This window comes from Alosa sapidissima, chromosome 3 (genome assembly GCF_018492685.1).
Source record: "Alosa sapidissima isolate fAloSap1 chromosome 3, fAloSap1.pri, whole genome shotgun sequence".
Taxonomy (NCBI): domain Eukaryota; kingdom Metazoa; phylum Chordata; class Actinopteri; order Clupeiformes; family Clupeidae; genus Alosa; species Alosa sapidissima.
The window spans coordinates 15,625,008-15,644,233 of record NC_055959.1 but is presented as its reverse complement, the minus strand read 5'-3'; the positions used below and the strand labels follow the sequence as shown (position 1 = coordinate 15,644,233).

At 41.4% G+C, this 19,226-nt stretch overlaps 2 protein-coding genes, 1 long non-coding RNA gene and 1 gene segment (V, D, J or C); 1 reads left to right on the top strand and 3 right to left on the bottom strand.

Moving 5' to 3' along the window:
• Positions 1-13,824, bottom strand: part of LOC121704686 (immunoglobulin alpha-2 heavy chain-like) — a 249,438-nt gene extending 235,614 nt beyond the window's left edge. The window contains exons 1-2 of the mRNA XM_042085124.1: positions 13,782-13,824; positions 13,390-13,685 (exon numbers count right to left, since the gene is read on the bottom strand). Coding sequence (XP_041941058.1) covers positions 13,390-13,685; positions 13,782-13,818 — 333 coding nt within the window. The 5' untranslated portion in view covers positions 13,819-13,824. The remainder of the gene's footprint in view (positions 1-13,389; positions 13,686-13,781) is intronic.
• Positions 1-19,226, bottom strand: part of LOC121704901 — a 589,105-nt gene that overhangs the window by 276,209 nt on the left and 293,670 nt on the right. The gene's annotated exons all lie outside the window — the stretch shown is intronic.
• LOC121704723 lies at positions 1,734-3,304 on the top strand. Of its 2 annotated transcripts, XR_006030627.1 has the most exons (3): positions 1,947-2,069; positions 2,147-2,201; positions 2,925-3,304. It is a non-coding gene; the product is annotated as an uncharacterized LOC121704723 (long non-coding RNA). The 2 variants fall into 2 exon arrangements; XR_006030626.1 differs by lacking the exons at positions 1,947-2,069; positions 2,147-2,201 and adding an exon at positions 1,734-1,939.
• On the bottom strand, positions 6,321-6,810 carry LOC121704708. The segment is given in 2 exon segments: positions 6,321-6,661; positions 6,741-6,810. Coding segments are annotated over 2 exon segments (366 nt in total).

Here is a 19,226-nt window from a genome sequence, read left to right as displayed (position 1 = left end):
TGTTGTGGAAATTATTTGAACAAACTTGTGACAGCCCCCAAGCCTCATATATTCAGTTTATAGGTATGTGGCTTGGCCAGTTTAAATCATCTGACAAGCTACAATTAAGTGTGAACAAAGTTAAACAACAGAAGAAGCAGGAATCACTTGCTTCAGATTATTCCTTGTTAAAGTGTTCCTATAGTAAAGGCAATCCAGAAACTACGGTGATTTTGCAATCTTCATACATTGCATCCATATTCATTTTTGGATAGTTTGGCAATATTTATTGATCAGCTCTAACATAATCTCTCACAAATTTGACCACACATTTACCTCTCTATGAATCATTTGCTTTTTGGCCATTTTAATCACTTTAGTTTCACATTAGTTGATTCTCAAAAACAAGCAAACAAAAAGCTTTTATATAAGACAATATTTTTGTGAGATAATAAAATGATATGCATGATTATAACTAGTACAAGCAATACATAAACACAATATAATTGATTTATGACATTTTCAAAAATATAATGTCCTCAAGGTGAATAAGTGATGAACTTTAATGTTTTAGTTTAATGCCGGGTATGTGGTGTAATGAGCAGCAGGGTTTTTGTTCAGCCTTGGAGCCTCCTCTGCCACTGTGACTCTCTGGCACAGTAATACACAGCTGTGTCTTCAGTCTTCAGGCTGTTCATCTGCAGATATGCCTGGTTAATACTGTCATCTCTAGAGATGGTGAACCGACCCTGAATAGCCTGAGAGTGGTAGATGTATGAAGAGGTGTACATGCTTGCGATCCATTCCAATCCTTTCCCAGGAGCCTGCCTGATCCAAGCTATATAGTAGCTACTGAATGTGTACCCAGATGCTGTGCAGGTCAGTTTGTGAGATCCTCCAGGACTGATGACCACTGGTTCAGATTCAGTCAGTGTCTGACCATGTCCACCTTAAAAAAAACATGAAACATAAAATTAAAAAAATAATGTGCTTGCATTAATGTCTTTCTATGCATTGTGGAAAATTGGCTCCACACCTGTTAAGTAGACAGCCAGCAAGGTTGATACAATAATTAAGTTCATGTCTGTTAGCTGTGTGTGAGTCAGTGAGTGTGTGTATTTATGGCTGAATATATAGACACTGAGAGGAATCATGGTTTTGCATGGCTTCTTCCTAATAGGAGGGACAGGGTAGGTTTACATTACATTACATTCACATTCTACTTTATTTGCATTTTACACAACATCCCATCTTTTTCTGATTTGGGGTTGTAGGTTTGCTTGTCAGTAAAACCCTAAATGTGGTTTGTAAAATTAGAGGACAGTGGCCACCACCATTCACCTCCATGTTTCAGAGAGAGTAATACAACCTCAAATCAGAAAAAGTTGGGACGTTGTGTCAAAAGCAAATGTAGCAGGATGGACTGCTTAGAACCAGATTGGTAGCAATTATATTTTTCTCTTTGCCCCGCCCCGCCCTCTCTGCTTAATTGCTTGCACCTGAAAAGGCTGTTAAGGCCTTATAAAGGGGTAGAAGAAAGGCCATGTGGGGATTGGTCTGTTGAGTGTGTCACCCCTGCACCACACATAGATATTAGAAAGCTAGATACCGCATTGGGCTCCAGAACAAAACAAAAAGCGACGCCATCTTGGTGGGGGCAACAATCACTGGAGGCCGATGGAGGAGCATGTGACTGACTGGAAATCAGACGGGTGTCTCTGATTGCAGGCAAGTGTTGCCCATAGACAGTAAAGGTGTTGCCCCCAGCAATATGGCGACCGCGGTTACAATGCCACCTAATAGAACTCGACGGACAATGCGGTATCTAGCTTTCTAATATCTATGGCGCCACAGGCTCACAGTTTGGGCAAGTAGTACCACGTCTTGCAGCACTCCAGCATTGTTAGATTCGCTCACCTGTGCACTGGATCTGTTTTGGTTTGTAAAGGACTGCTGGCAGGTATGCTACGTTTATTACTCTCCCCTGTCATGACTAATGTCTTTCAGGTCAGAAAGTGTTGTCATTACTTTTAGCAGCCTGCATGGTGACTGCTCCCTGGTCACTTGTACTCCATGTTGACAAAAGTGTGGTGGGTTCCTCTTTAGTTTTATTTTATTATTTAAGTGACCCAGCGGCTCATTGTAATGGTGTTCTCCACTGTTGTAGGCCTAACCATCGGCTGGAAGCCAACAAATGAGGCATCTGCATGTGCGTGAGGCATGTGCGTGTGTGTCAGGAACAAAAACACGCATCACTATTACATACTGTATTTCAAATTTCTCACTTAAGTATATTTTGCATATGGTTGTCCTACATCTCCCTGCTCTTGAGTTCAAGAAAAATAACATTTTGAATCAGCATGACAGAATGTCGTCTCATTCAGATTAGTACACTCTAACTAAACTCTGTCAGCTCAAATTGAAACTTCACACTAACTAACTAACACGTCACTCAATCAAAGCAAGAAGCTGATGACTTTCTGTTGCTATTTCAAGGCCATTTTTGTGTTGGAGAAGGGGCACAACAGATTTGAAATTTTTGTGTGAGGAAGTAGCATGTTTGTCATAGTGTGGGGTTTCAAACACAGTGTCCTCAGTCTGAAAGTTCTTCCCTTGTAAAAACACGGTGTTAGTGCCGGTGTCTCTGGTGAAACTTATCTTGCTCTTTAATGAGCCTATAGTATCACTGTCTCCACCACCACAGATCCATCCAATCCATTCCATCGTTTTCCCTGCAGGGTGGTGTATCCAGTTTGTACAGTAGCTAGTGACCAAGTACCCTGAGATCTTACAGGAGATGGAGAATGACTCCCTTGGTTGCACAACCATATTACTCGGCTGGATGAGCTCAATACCAAGGACACCTGTAGAGGGGTGGCCAGGGCATTAGTGACAGAGAAATGTATATGTGTGAATATTGGTTGAAACTAATCTTTTACTCACAGGTAGCGGCTGCCAGCAGCAACAGTAGAGATGCAGTCGTCATGGTTACAGTGGAAGCTGAACTGCTCCTCTGAGTTCTCCAGAGTCTAAGAGCTTCTGAGGAACTGAAGCCACAAGCAGCTTTATATCAGGAGGAGGAACGCGGGAAGGGAAGACAACAGAGCTGGAGACACGTGCCATTAAAGTCATTAGTGTAGTAATTGTTCAAAAAATATGACTACGCCAACTAACAAAGTAAAATACTTTACATGCCGACTATCCCCTCTTTAGGCTCTCTTAAATGAGCACCTCCTATTGACTTTGGTTGTATTTTAAATGTTTGTTTGGTTGTATTTTGAATGTTAATTGCAAAACACAACATTAAAATGTCCTGGTTGACATATCTCTGAGTAATACATACTGTGTCAGCTGAGTATGAGATAATGAATGATATGGCGCTAGAAGTTAATGCACATTTGAGGTGCTAATGCAGCCTCGGTGTGAAGCAGAGACCCCTCTATGTGCATTAAGTTATTTTACCCAATCACCATGTACATTGAATGAAATAATCCATTGAATTTATTTAAGGAGGACATTGGTTGCACATAAATTGGAAGAACACTTGCAGTGATTTGTGATCTTAACCTCAAAACAGTACATCCCCAAGGCATGAATGATTATCTGTTTATGACATGTTTTTGTATGTCTCTTTAAAACTGTGGACATGTTTTGTATGTATTGTCTTCATTTTATTTATATTATTGCCCATTTTGTATAATGTGCTACACTGAAGGAGTTAAAATAATGTAAAAAAGAGAACATATAAAAAGGTAGCCAGGGGACACTATGCAATATGACTTGGTTGCACGGATGTGGAGGGGGAGCCAGTTCCAGAGTCTGGGGACTGCTACTACTGCAAAGGCTCTGTCCCCCTTGGTTTTAGGAGTGTGTCCTTCTTCTGACTCTTTTACTCCACCTACTGTTCAGACATAGTATGGCAAGCAAAGCAAAATGCTAAAACAGTATTTTTTCTATAGGACAGTCATGGTTCAGTGCCCCTATTTTCACCATGTGGGTTTTTGGACATCTTGCAGACACTTCTGTCACAGTGTCTCTCTGGCACAGTAATACACTGCAGTGTCTTCACTCTGTAGGCTGTTCATCTGCAGATAAACCTGATCCATGCTGTTCTCTCTGGAGATAGTAAACCTTCCTTCTACAGATTTGGAGTAGTACTTGCTAGCTCCACTTGGTGCTGATATAAACGCCACCCACTCCAGTCCTTTGCCAGGAGACTGTCTTACCCATGCTATATCAGCATTATCATCACTTATCCCAGAGTAGGTACAGTACAGGTGAGTTTATGAGAGCTTCCAGGTTTAATTATTGCAGATGCTGACTCAGACAACGTCTGTGCCTCACCACCTGAAACAAACAATAAGGTTCCCAGCCCAAAACGTTGAGTTATTATGAAATAATATGGAGGTACTCTCCTCAACCAACATATTTTACCTGTCATAAATGCCACTATTACAATGTAATAGTGTATGGAATTCATCTTCGATGCGAAGTCCCTCTGTGTCCTTGCATGCAGGGATTCTTATGTAGCATAGCATCAGTAGGTACAGTATGACACTAGTCTTAATTTGCATCAGTGCCTCTTGTCCATGGGTGGGGCGGACTTAGCCAATAAAATCTAATGTTCACGTCATGTGTGAGAAAGACTCAGAATTCAGGAAAACAGATTCAAAATTAATTTTTTGCTATATCTCCATATACGTTAAAGAGAGGAAAAATCTTTGGGTTTGGCTCTCCTTGCAGGAATAAACAATAGATAAAAGGAGTAATTATATGTAAGCACTAATAGTGTAGTAGAGTGATGTGCTGATGAACTAGCTTTGTCGATATTTGTCGAATAAGTTTAAGATTTATACTGATAAGTACAAAGTAAGTAAGTAAGTACAAGGTAATATGCTTGGTCTTGGTGGACTATCAGAGTTAGATGCTGCTGCTGCTGCTGCTGTTAGATGCATCTGCACCAACATAGTGACGCGGTGTAATTGCTGCTGCTGTATGAAGGATACAACAAAATTAACAGACATTAAAGGGACACCAGGCAACGTTTTCGTGTTAATTAATCATCTTCGTAAGTCGGTATATGGTTAAATGACTCATTACAGGGCGAATGAAGACTCTCTCGCCCGCCCCTACTGCCTGTAGGCAGAATATCCCGCTTGTAAGTTCAGTGTATCGTACCCGCCGACCGAAGCAGGATCAGTTTACAGCAAAGATGCAGGCGTTAGAGCTAGAGATTGTTGCAAACGTAATGGCAGAGCTGGCGAAGAAGCAGCGAAAACCCCTTGACGGAAGATGCAAAGAAAAGGAAAAGAGCTTCAGACCGAACGAGGGGGAGTTTCGTAGAGAAAAAGCATCAGGCTTGCCTGGTGTCCCTTTAAAGACCCCCCTATCCCAAGCAGATCTACACAGGTGGAGCTGGGGAGGGGGGAGGGAGCAAGAAATGCGGTCATGGCGTGAGTCTACCTGCAGACCACGGAAATTTAAATAAACGCTGTGTTTTGGAGCTAGCGCTGATTGGTTCCCACTGAAACCAAAGTCTTTGTATGTGTGTGTGTGTGTGTGTGTGTGTGTCTATATGAGAGTGCACCTGAGTGATCACATGACAGGCCCTCATTTTCCATAGTCATCAGTCTGAGTGCCTGCTGGAAAAATCTGTTACTGAGCCCACGGGCCTAGAGCTTGTGATATCGCTTACCAGATGGCAGCAGCTGAAACATACTGTGACTAGGGTGGCTGGGGTCTTTCATTTTTTTGAGGGGTTTAGTGACACACTGACGCTGATGTCTTCTGTACTGGACAGAGGGGAGCTCATATCTACTGATGGCCCAGGCTGTCCGCAGGACTCTGCAGCACTTTTTGGTTATTGGCAGTACAACTTCCAACCATACAGATGTGGCACCAGTCGGGATGCTCTCTCTTGTGCCCCCGTAGAGTATTAATAATGTCTAGGATTTTCTTTCATTTTATTACAATATCCACTATGTACAGGACTTATAAGAGTCATTCTATTGATTGGAAATGTCCCTCCACAGTATGAAAACAATAATGTTGACATATTTGAGTATCATCAATGCAGTACTGCACAGCGCCTATTCACTCTCATCTGCTTAAAACACTCAACTCCAGAGTGTATAAAAACAACACAATATCTGTGTTATTTTTTCTTCAGTCACAATTATGTCTGTCAACAAAGTCTGGTCTTGTAAATGTCTCTTGTAAGTGTGAGATCTACATTACCAAACCATTCCTTTCCCTGGATGACACTCTATGTTGCATGACACTGTGTGTAGATTAAAAGTCTGAATATTTGTGCTGCCTGTGGAATAAGTAGCCCATGTTTTTGTACTGGTCTGCCATTAGTTTGTACAACAGTGATATCGGGCACAGTAATACACAGCTGTGTCTCCAGCCTGGAGATTCTGGCCCTGTAGAGTCACTGTGCTGCTGGAGGTGTCTCTGGAGATGCTGAACTTGTTTTTCAGTTGATCACTGTAATATGTGCTCCCATCGTAGCATATAAGTGCAATCCACTCCAGTGCTTTTCCTGCAGGCTGCCGTATCCATGCTGTACAATAGGTACTTGTCAATGAATACCCAGATACCTTACAGGTGGGACTTAAAGACTGACCGGGCTGTGTCATCATGGAACTCAGCTGAGTGAGTACCACGTCACTCCTCACACCTGTAAAAGACACATGTAGAAACATAAACACTCAGAATGCAGATCACTAAAATAGTTCCTAATGACTTTTAGGACTCACTGGAGGCTGCCAACAGCACAAGTAGAGCTGCAGTGATCATGGTTTGTGTAGCTGAGCTGATGGAGGCTGCTCCTCTGTACTGATAGTGGCTGAGACACATGCCACGCCAGGCTTTATATGAGGAGGAGGGTGTGGACAGTTTGCATATGGGCAGTACTGGGAGATACCTAGAGAGAATCCAAAATACATTGACAGTTCACTCAGAGTTGAAATTGTGTATTTACCAACATGTTCTGGCATGTTACTGTCAGTGTGTTTAAGTTTGTTGGAAATATTTTTGTCATTTTTATGTTTGTTTGGTTTGTCCTGTTTCTGCTCAATCAAAAATAATTAAAATGTGGCTTCTTTAGGTAGTGGTCAAGATAATTCACTGAATATCACATTTATATATTTATATTATCATATTTAGCAAAGCTATGCTGTACATTCCCACATAATAGACGTAATAAGTAGCTAATTTAAAATGTATTTTAAGTAAAAGTTACTTAGTTACATTTTTTTTTTTAAAAAAGAAAAATTGTTGAACGGGGCAGGGGGATCTCTCCCATGTAGTGAAAATAGGACAAGGGGTCATAAATCCAAAACTATTTAGTTTTTAATTAAAGAAAAATCTATACAAATGTATACACATGTAATGACAACATAACACATGTCACACATGACATTTAAGACCCAGACCATCCCATAAAACCTTTTCAAACAATCAATTGAAAGTGCCATAAATTGTTGGTTCTGGGGGACATCCTTCTTTTCTTCTAAACATAAACAACAGTTATTAATAAACAAATCAAGGCCCAATCAAGTATTTGACTCCAGAAATTACCAAAATAAAATCTCTCCCATTTAGTGAAAATAGGACAAGGGGGGTCATACTGGAAATCCAAACCTATTTTGTTTTTACTTAATGAAAAATGTATACAAATACAATAACAACATAAAACATGTCACACATGACATTTAAGACCCTTAGAAAGGTATAATGTGCAATTTTAGTTCAGACCATCCCATAAAACTTTTTCAAACAATCAATTGAAAGTAAAAGTGCCATAAATTGTTGGTTCTGAGGGCCATCCTTCTTTTCTTCAAACATTAACAACAGTTATTAATAAGCACTATACAAATGCAATAACAACATAAAACAGGCCACACATGACATTTAAGACCCTTATAAATGTATAATGTGCCATTTTTGTGCAGAACATCCCATAAAATGTTTTCAAACATCAATTGAAAGTGGAATTGCCATGAATTGTTCATTCTGAGGGCCATCCTTCTTTTAACATAAACAGTTATAATGCAAATCAAGGCTAAATCACGTGTTTTGACTCCATAAATGACCAAAATAGAACTAAAATCTCAATGTCAGGGACATTTCAGAAAAATAAAAGCAGAATAGCGCAACACTCTGATGGCAGGCTGAGCGTTTAATGTCTAAAGATAAAACACGTCAAATAAACTTCTAACTAAAAAAATAGAAATGACACTCCCCCATTGTATATATGTCCACCTTAAAGGAGAAATCCAGTGAGTTTTCACATAGATCTGTTTCTCGAGGTCACCGAGTACTGCCGGTATGGAAAAAAAAAAACCTGAAAACAATTGGTTTTACCTAGCACGAGTTGTTACAGCCAGCAGCTAACACAACCAGGCATCTACAGCGCTACACTCTAGGGGCATGTTCATGAGCCTCCATCATGTTCATACACCCAGAGTGTAGCGCTGTAGCTGCCAGGCTGCGTTAGCTGCTGGCCGTAGCAACTCACGCTAGGTAAAACTGGTTGTTTTCGTACCAGCAGCAGTACTCGTGACCTCGGAAAACGGAAATCTATGTGAAAACTCGTCGGATTTCTCCTTTAAGAGGGTTAGTCTACAAACTTCTTGTTAAGTTTGAGCAGCAGTTGATTTTCAAAGTTTGTTGTGCTCATCCTTGCTCGCTTTGCAGTGAACAGTAACCCGGCACAACTGAAAAGCCGCTCACAGGCAGCTGAGGCAGGAAGGCCCGTGTTGAGTTTCAGAGAGAGTTTTCTTATATTTGAAAATGAGTTCAGCAGATCCATATTGTCTGAGGCACAGGCTAGGTACCCCTCTAACTCCCCTGTACCTTCTGACTTTTTGGACTTCATTGAGGAGAAGAAATCATCTTCATCTGATGATTGTTGTCCAACTTGCTCCACCCCAGCCACTGCCATCTGGTCAAGGTGTTGTCTGACATAGTCCAGACCTTTTGAGTGACAAACAACAATATTTAGGACAATTAAGCTTTGATTAGTCTACCGAGAGTGCATCATAATGCAGAGAGTACCACAAATAGCAAAATAATTACAATTTGAGATGTAAGACAGTATAGCACATATCCCATTGTATTGAATAAAAACAAAGTGGAACCACCTGCAATAAACAATTAAATATCACAGTATGATATTATATCATCATATCATACCTGTTTCAATTATATCAGGCCTCTCTGTCCAGGTGGTTTTGAACTTTGGTAAAAGTATTGCTGCAGCAATCAGTTCGGGGTCCTCCATCATCTCACCAAAACGCTTTTGGACACCATCCTGAATGGCTCTGATGAGTGGTAGACACAACTTGGAGGATGTCTCTTGCCTTCTGAGTTTTGCTTGCAGTTGAAAGATCACTGGAAGAAGCCACCCTAAGTGTGTGTTGGTCTCCGACTGAAGAATGTTTAAGGTCTTTACCAAAGGTTTCATCACTGAGCAATACTCGGTTAGGAAAGCAATTTCTGCTTGACTCAACCTGTATAACAGATCAAGAACATACAATTGGTTGCATATAAAGCAGGAAAAGTTTGAAATGTGTAGCCAGATATGGAAATCTAATTGAACAATTCCATACAACTGGAAAATACGGAAATATACAAGGTAGCTTCATGCACCGTTTTTCAGCTGTCATTAATTTGTCATTTGTTATAAACATTTCATACTGATGAAATGCTAATTAAAACTTACATTTTCAATTTGAATTCTTCACAAACATTCCTGATTGCCTCCTCCCCTTTCTCTTGTATGATCCGTATGATTCTCTCCACGGCCATGAACGTTGAATTCCACCGTGTTTGATTTGGCCGAATGAGCTGGAGCTGGCAATTATCTTCCACAACTTCTGCTGCCATGTATGAACGACCCGTCTTGTTCCACATGGCTTGGCATTTCCCAAAGGCTGCACGTGATAGCCTCTTGTATGTATCGTTCTTCTTTTCTACCATGTCAGCATCTGTTGTGGCAACTAAGTTTAACAAGTGGCATGCACACCTTTGGTGTGTGGGAAGCTGGTACTCTAAACCATTGTCTTTCTCCAGGATGCTGCAGGTGTCTAGGTAGTTGACATGGGCCTCCTCAGAAGAATCTTGGTCGGATTCTTCATCCTCAGACTGGCTCTGCTCACCAAACACACTAAATGCTTTAATGAAGTTCGAGCCACTATCTGTGGTGGTTCTTACCACTTTCCCCCTTATTCGATATTGACAGTGTATTTCATCAAGTGCACCTGCAACGACATCAAAGGTGTGGGACCCTTTTAGTCTCTTGCATGCCAGTGCAGCGGATCTCCTCTCTAAGGTTCCCTCATCTATCCAATGAGCTGTTACCCCAATGAAACTTTGCTGGTGCGCTGTCCAACAATCTGTGGTGGTGGCAACATAGCTGACTTCACTAAGTTCCAATATCATATTTTTCCTCATTTGATTAGCAGATCCCTCTATTCTAGTCCGGACTGTGGGTCTGGAAATGACCTTGATGTGGGGATTGAGTGCCACTACTAGCTCTTTAAAAGCAGGTTGTTCAACTAAAGAAAATGCATGAAGACCCTCGCAAATTAACTTAATAATGAACTTGTCGATCTTTCCCTGTGTCACACGGCGGTTGCCTCCCACTGACATTGCATCTGATATTTTCGCTTGCTTGCTTGGTTTTGGTGCTTGTGGATTTGGGGTTTGATGGCCCCTCTTTGCATGATTAAAAGCAGTCATCTTAGATGGATGTTTCCTCTGTGAAGAAAGAAAAGGCTTTCATCAGTACATCAATCAATGTAGTGTTCATTACAACAGACCAAAATTAAAACATTGATAGATAAAAGTTTTCTATTTCTATAGTCATTACATTTTATCCATGACATTTCATTTCATTTCATTTCACTACTTGCTAACAGAGATTCCTGAACAAATGAAAATAACCGTTAAAACAGTTTAAAGCGTAACTCTGAACTCAAATTTGAAGATATAGGCTGGGGAGTCAGAGTTTTGCATAAGCTCCTCCTGACATGGAAGACCAAGCAAAATACCTACTGGAAATTTACTCAAAGAGTGACCATTATGGTGATAATCATTTTGGTCTGTATGTATAATGTATGCCCACTCTATGACCAAACATGATCTGTATAATCCTGTTCTTCTTTTGAAATAGATACACTCTTCTCTCGAGCTCTTTCTGCCTCACATTAACTAAACCTTTTAGGTGAAATAGTAACTATTAAATGAAATGAATGTGATGGAAAAGGACATGATCACATGCCAAAGTCCCAGAAATAGACAGTCCTCACTCTGGACATTCATTGTGCTGCCAGACATGACTCATGTTAAACTGCTAAGAGACTTTAGCACTGCTAGTTCCACATGTGCTCATTTCATTGTACTGCTTTTTGACTGTGTGAGGTCAGGATACATAACAGATGGAATTATGTGTGTCATAATGTAGACATATCATATTGTGTTTTTGAATAGATAGCAGCAATTACACCAAATGTATTGGTGTTACAAAGTGTTTTGGAAGCGTGAATAGAATGTTGTATTAGTGGCCACCAGCTTGTATCACATAGGAGACATTCTCTGGAGACACTGGACTTTTTTTTCAAGGAGTCCTTACAGTCTGTGCTTTTGAATCATGGCTAATCAGATGTGTTTGTTTTTCAAGGAAATAAGGAGGACAGAGTTTGCACACAGGAGAAACTGGATGCAGAGCAGGAGCTGTGTGTGAATCTCTCCATGAAGTGAGCATGTTATATATGGGAAAATACTGCCCCCTAGGGGTCCTAGATGTCTGCACTTGAGAAATGCTAAGGGAGCATGGTCATTTCATTACTTTTTGATGACTGACATTTTTTATTTTACACTTAATGATATGTTCTTAAAGTTTTACCAGGTGAATCAAATTATTTGTAAATTATTCAAAATGTGACCCTTCAATATATAAATAAGAAAGTGCTCTTCCTTGACATGATAGTATGTCTGAATTATGCATTCTATGAGAACGTGTACTAGAAAATAGCTAATCCAACTTGACTGTAACCTATGTGAATACCAACTGAATATGTTTAAGTTTTACTTCACTACATATAATACATTATTTGTGAAATACACACATGGAAATATGTTTGTTCATGTAATAATATATTTGCATTTATCTCAATATACAGTGAAGCCACAAGTGATTCAATTGCCTCATTTAATTAAATACATGTGACTAGTCATTTGAGATTCCTGGATGCTTTATTGTATATGGTGTTGAAGAGTTAACCTGGCAATAGCCAGATGAATTTCGCTCCGCCTAGCTCCACTCATCCATCTGGAACCGATCCATTGAAGTGTTGCTTCAGAAGGCTGGGCCTAATCAAAAAATGCTTGCATATGATTGAATAAGCCACTTGTCCGTCATCTTTTGACGTGCTACTTCAACCACTCACATCGAAGCCAACCCGTGACGCTAATAACAGACTCACAGTCGCTTCTACGCTATGTCACATCTATGAAACTCCCGCCCTGCGTCCTGATTGGCTAAACCATAAAGTTGGTTGGAGAAATCACTCTCAATGGAAGAGGTCCCAGATGGATGTGAGTGAAGCTAGGCGGAGCTAAGCGGAACGACATTCATCTGGCTAGGGTCAGGTTATTGAAGAGTAGTTTACCAATAGATTGTTCCCTTGCTCTGCGTCTGCAATTGTGGTTCGACAACAGCAAGTTAGACATAAGACAGTTAAACAACGTTGTTGTTTATTCTGTGCCACTCTTCACTTTTTGTTTCACTAAGCACTTTTCTCACTGTGACCTTTCAGGCACAGTTATACACTGGAGTGTTTTCACGTAGCCTGTTCATCTGCAGATACACCTGCCCACAGCCTTTAAAAGAGCACACCTATTGGATATTACTGTACCTTATTTACCCTCTTCCCCAGAATAAGATACGTGGATACAGACCCTTCTCTTCTCTGTGTGTGCACTAACCCTGTCTGACACCGTTTTCCTATCTTAGCATCATTTGCTGGAAGTGGGTTACACCAGGTAGCCTATAGCTCCCTTTCAACTATAGGCTAGCTATAGGCTAACTAGTGTAACCCATTTTTAGTGAATTATGCTAAGCTAAGCTAACAGTGTCAGACTTAATAATAACACATATGTTTCCTCTTATATAACTCTGATAGATGGAATATAAGCTAATTTCCCAAAAAGTTGCCATGTTCTTTAATAAAATGTATGCGGAAATATTTCATCAGTCAGGGGCTGGGGAGAAGAGAGAGTTGAGATTAGTCTGCCTTCTAAGAGTCTAAAGTCTAAAATGATCAACAGAGGATCCAGAATAAAGTGGCCAGAACTGTGAGTTGTTTTTGCGCAACTCTGCAGTCTCATGTGTGACTGTGGGTCTCGAGCACAGTAATACACAGCTGTGTCCTCAGCTTTCAGGCTGTTCACTTGTAGGTTCAGTTTGTCTGAGTTTTTGGTGATGGAGAACTGGCCCTGGAGAGACTGGGCAAATGTTGTGCCAGTGCCTGTATTAATGCGACCGATCCACTCCAGCCCCTTTCCTGGTTTCTGACGGATCCAATGCATATAGTAGCTGTTTATGGAAAATCCAGATACAGTGCAGGACAGAGTGACCGAGTCTCCAGGTCTCTTCACTTCTGGACCAGAGGAGGTCAGAGACTGACCAGAAACAACTTCAAAAAGAGAAAAAAATGATTGAGTAAACAAGTACCAAATATATTTGCCAAAAACAAAGACTTTATTAAATAAAATCTTTCGTACATGCTTACCACTCAAACTGGCTGCAATCAAGATTACCCACATCATTGTTATCTGTTGTGTTGTGAAGTCAGTATCTGTCAGTAGAACGGGTGGTCAAATGTTATATCACCACAGAGAAATGCGTTTTGCATAATTCCCCCGGTCTCCTTCCTCATTCTTCCTCAGTATGAAGATGCATGCATGACATGTGTGTGTGTGTGTGTGTGTGCGTGTGTGTGAGTCAAATGCACATTAAAACAAAGCGGATACGCATAGCAGGCCAAAACTATTAAGAGAGAGTAAGCAGAGTTGGGCAGCTGTGGCCTACTGGTTAGCGCTTCGGACTTGGAACCTGAGGGTTGCCGGTTCAAACCCCGGCCAGTAGGCACGGCTGAAGTGCCCTTGAGCAAGGCACCTAACCCCTCCGAGTGCCACGGTTGTTGCAGGGATTATTTTCATTTCATAATGTAATTTAAAACTAAAATTCTAGCTAGGTTTAACCATGGTGACTGTCTAATAAACTGCAGTGTCCTCAATCTTCAGCTGAGTCATATGCTGTCAGAGTCTTTGGATGCAGTGTATCTGCCTTGGACGGTCTGGGCTGTGCTCTTGTGTGTGTCTGAATAGTAATAAATAAGCCATTCAGATCCTTTTCTTGGAGCCTGTAGATTCTGGCCTCTTAGGGTCACAGTGCTGCTGGAGGTGTCTCTGGAGACGAGGAACTTGTTTTTCAGTTTATCGTTGTGAGCTGTGCTCCCATCAGAGCATATAAGTGCCATCCACCTCCTTTTCCTGCAGGCTGTATACAAATGTACAAAAATGTAAATTTTTATATCTGCCATATTGTGTTTTATTCCTTCCCACTCAGGTCCGGTGCCATAATTGAAACAATTACAATTAAATACAAATATTTAGTCGGAGTTTGTTGTGTAAAGCCATGTGTATTTAAATCATCCCCGGAATCATCCCTGGAGATGGTGAATCTCCCCTGGACTGACTGGGAGTAGTAGATTGGGTAACTGGCTGTGTCAATATAAGCAATCCACTCCAGGCCTTTCCCTGGAGCTTGTCTGATCCAGTTCATGGCATAGCTGCTAAATGTGAATCCAGACGTGGTGCAGGTCAGTTTGTGAGATCCTCCAGATCTAATGACTACTGGCTCTGATTCAGTCAGTGTCTGACCAACTGCACCTATAAAGATCATGGAACATATGGAAAAGTCCTCAGACAAGAGTAAGGGTAAACCTACCTGTTAGACAAAGAGCCACTAAAAGAAGCAGTGCTGGACACATGGCTGAATAAATACACTGTGTCTCAGAAATCTGTGTTTTAACTTCCTTCACACAGAGAGAGCTGATTTTATTTTGCATTGGCCACTCCCATCTGGACTGCTGAAGCTGTGTCTGAATGGGTTTTAGTATGATGGTGCACTTGGGTACAGCTTTTTTGGGATTATACCCACTCGTATAACTGCAAGATAGATTTTAGGCTATCAGAAATAATAAATGTGTATGATTGTGGATGAACATAGTAGACTTTACATACTTTAATAATTTGTAGATTTGTTGTTTTAACATTGACTTCACATAAGGTGATGATGAAACAGTATATGAGACAATGGTTACTTTGTCCTTTGTAAAAATGCGAGTCATCAAAATATGTTGTTATAACAATGTTATAAAATGTTGTAGTGACATCATATAGAGATGATTATGTTAAAAATTGCATTCTGTTCTCTCTCTGTATAGACTTCAGATGATTCTGTTTACTCTCACTCACCCCATTACATGAAATCCTGTGAGTGTACTGCCCCCATGTGGTCAATAGTGTCCATGATTCTGCTGTCAGGAGGTATGGGAGCACATCCATCAAGTTCCTTTTTGTACATTTTCCTTTTTTTCTCATGGATACTAACTTTAATTCAACATTTATATACATTCTATATCATTTGCAATGTAACATATTAGCATTTATGTTTCCAATGTCCTACTGCTTTTGGAAACATATTTTCAAACCAATCAGTTAATTTACAGAGTTACTCATTTTTCTGTTCAATCACATGAGATAGAATGCAACCAATGGCACTTTAAACTTAACAGCTGCATTATGGCAGATCCATGCATCCTTGCGCTTTACTGTTACAATTTAAGACAGGCCAATATTTTGTACAGCCATCATATTGCTTTGTATCACAGTCATATTGTGCACGGAACTGTATCAATTTCCGTGCACAATAATACACAGCGTGTCTTCAGCCTGTATTTTTTTTTATTAAAAACTTGGGCATGCAACTTGGACATTCCTTGATGCCTGTCTTAAATACATAAAATAATTAATTAAAAATAACTGTGTGATTACATTGAGACTTGTGGAGAAGAACTTGGGTAAATTTAAAGAAAAGTATTTTCCATGTTTGATGTGTCAAGTGTTGGAGGTTTTGGAACAGCCATTAAGTAGCCAATGCGACGATAGTCCACCAAGGTGGAAAGAGGTGCAAGAAGTAATAAAACGTGCAAAGGCCTCTTCAGCCCCGGGACCTAATGGAGTGTCCTACCGGTTGTATAAGAGTGCACCAGATGTTTTAAGATTTCTATGGCAATTAATGAAGATAGTTTGGAAAAAGCAGAGTATTTCCAAGGCTTGGCGGAGGGCTGGGGGAATATTTATTCCCAAAGAAAAGGACGCAGTGGAGATTAATCAATTTAGGCCAATTAGTCTACTGAATGTTGAAGGGAAGGTTTTCTTCAGTGTGGTGGCACGGAGACTGACAAATTACCTCGAAAGGAATAAACTAATTGATACCGCGGTGCAAAAAGCTGGAATTCCTGGCTTCTCCGGGTGCTTAGAGCATACCAGCATGATTTGGCACCAAATTCAATTAGCAAAGCGTGAGAAGAGAGACCTGCACGTTGTGTTCTTGGATTTGGCTAATGCTTTTGGGTCTGTGCCGCATAGTCTGTTATGGGAGGCCTTTGATTATTTCAGAATCCCAGGTAACATTAAAAGCCTAGTAAAAGCATACTTTCTGGATATTCAATTATGTTTTACTACAGCTGATTACACCACAGGGTGGCAACAACTCGAGATAGGGATCATGGCCGGATGTATCATCTCCCCACTTGCTTTTACAATGGCAATGGAGGTCATCATTAGGGCCTCAAAATGGGTAGTGGGTGGGGAGAAGTTGCAGGGAGGGCCACACCTCCCCCCGATTAGGGCTTTCATGGACGACATGACAACCTTGACGTCAACCGTTCCATGCACCAACAGGTTGCTGGATAAGTTAAATAGTAATCTGCAATGGGCCAGAATGAAGGTGAAGCCAAGTAAGTCTAGGAGTCTCTCAATTGTTAAGGGGAAGGTAATAGATAAGAAGTTTGCTATAAATAAGGAGGTGATTCCCACAGTTCTGGAGAAACCAGTGAAGAGTCTGGGAAGGTGGTATGATGCAAGCCTTAGTGATAAATCACAGGTTGAAGACTTGAGACAGGTCACTAGGCAAGGTATTGCAAAAATTGACAAGTCAGGGCTGCCAGGTAAGCTCAAGCTGTGGTGTTTGCAGTTTGGTTTGTTGCCTCGGCTAATGTGGCCATTGACAGTTTATGAAGTTCCTCTGTCAAAGGTAGAGAGGTTGGAAAAAATGATCAACTCCTTTGTCAGAAAATGGCTCGGAATTTAAGTGTGCTAAGGCTAGATTGGAAATGACTCTTACTCAGTCCAAGCAGTCCAAGGACCCAGTGGTGAGGAAAGTTGCACCCACAGTTAATGCAGGGAGGGAGTGGAACCCAGAGCAGGCAGTTAAGCAAGCTCAATCAGCATTGAAGCATAGGGATATAATGGGCCATGTGCAGCACGGGCAGGGGGGGTCTAGGGGTGGGTGTAAGTAAACCCTTGTGGAGTAAGGCTTCTGCAGGAGAAAAGAGGAAAATGGTAGTGGAGGAAATGCATAGACAGGAGGAGGCTGTAAGATGTACTAAAGCAGTGTCGCAGGCAAAACAAGGGCAGTGGGTGAACTGGGAAGGGGTGGAAAAAAGACGGATTAAATGGAAAGATCTATGGGGCATGGAAGCTGGTACGATCAGATTTATGTTAGGTGCTACATATGATGTGCTCCCATTTCCCAAGAATACAAGTCAATGGTTTGGTGAGGATGATAAATGCATACTTTGCTCGTGTGTGGGCAGCCTCCACCATATCCTATCAGGGTGCAAGGTAAGTCTCACCCAGGGTCGGTATACGTGGCGTCATAACCAGGTATTGAAATGTGTGGCAGCGGCAATAGAGGATAAAAGGAGATAAGTCAATTCATTACCAGCTAGTAAAGGGGTAAGGCTTAATTAACTTTGTACGTCGGGGATAAACCTTGTTCCGCGAAGGCCAGGTGTAAAACCGGCCAGTTGAAAAATGGGGCGGGCTGGGAAATGAAGGTTGGTCTTGGCCAGCAGATGGCGTATGGTACCTCCACATATAGTGAGTACTAAATGTATGGTACCTCCACATATAGTGAGTACTAAACTACGACCCGACGTAATTCTAAGGTCGGATTCAGAGAAGATAGTTTACTTCATTGAACTCACTGTTCCTTGGGAAGACAGAGTGGAAGTGGCCAATGAGCTGAAGAGAGCTAAATACACTGAAATAGCAGAGGAGGCAGCTAAGCGAGGTTGGAGTGCACGATTAAGGCCTATTGAAATTGGTGCACGTGGGTTTGTGGCCAGATCTGCTATTGGCTTGCTGTCTGAATTGGGCATTTGTGGTGCTAAGTCTAAGGCAGGTGGTTAGTAACATGTCTTTAGCAGCAGAACGGGCAAGCGAATGGTTGTGGGTAAGGAGAAGTTACCCTAAGTTTTCCCCTCTCTCTCACGGTAAGGAGAAGTTACCCTTCCTGGGGCGCAAGCTAAGGTAAGCTAACTGGCTTATTTGTTTTGTGTTTGTGATGGACTGTGCCTAGGTTGATGGTACTTGGCTAAGGTTTTTTATGGTTTATGGTTCAGTCCGCATCAACGGACCAACCGGACCAACCTAGCCAACTTAGACCATGCCTAGGTTGGTTAAGGGTATTTGGATGTTTGTTGTGGTAATATGGTGGCAGCATGTGGCGTAAGCTAACTGGCTAATTTGTTTTGTGTTTGTGATGGGCTGTGCCTAGGTTGATGGTTGGTTGGCCAGGGTTTTTATGACTATGGTTCAGTCCACATCAACGGGACGGACCAACCTAGCCAACCTTGACCATGCCTGGGCTGGTTAAGAGTATTTTGGGTATTGGATATTTCAATGTGGTAGTATGGTGGCAGCATGGAGGGGAGTGTCTCCAGGACGCTGGTTTCACTGTTAAGCCTTCATGAGGTGTCGTGGGCCTAACTTAACGAAACATCGGTGAATGAGGGTGCCCACTTGATAACCCCAATGACATGCCGCATACTATATACTGCTGTTGGACGGGCCATTACTGTAGTATTGTGTTTGTGACCATT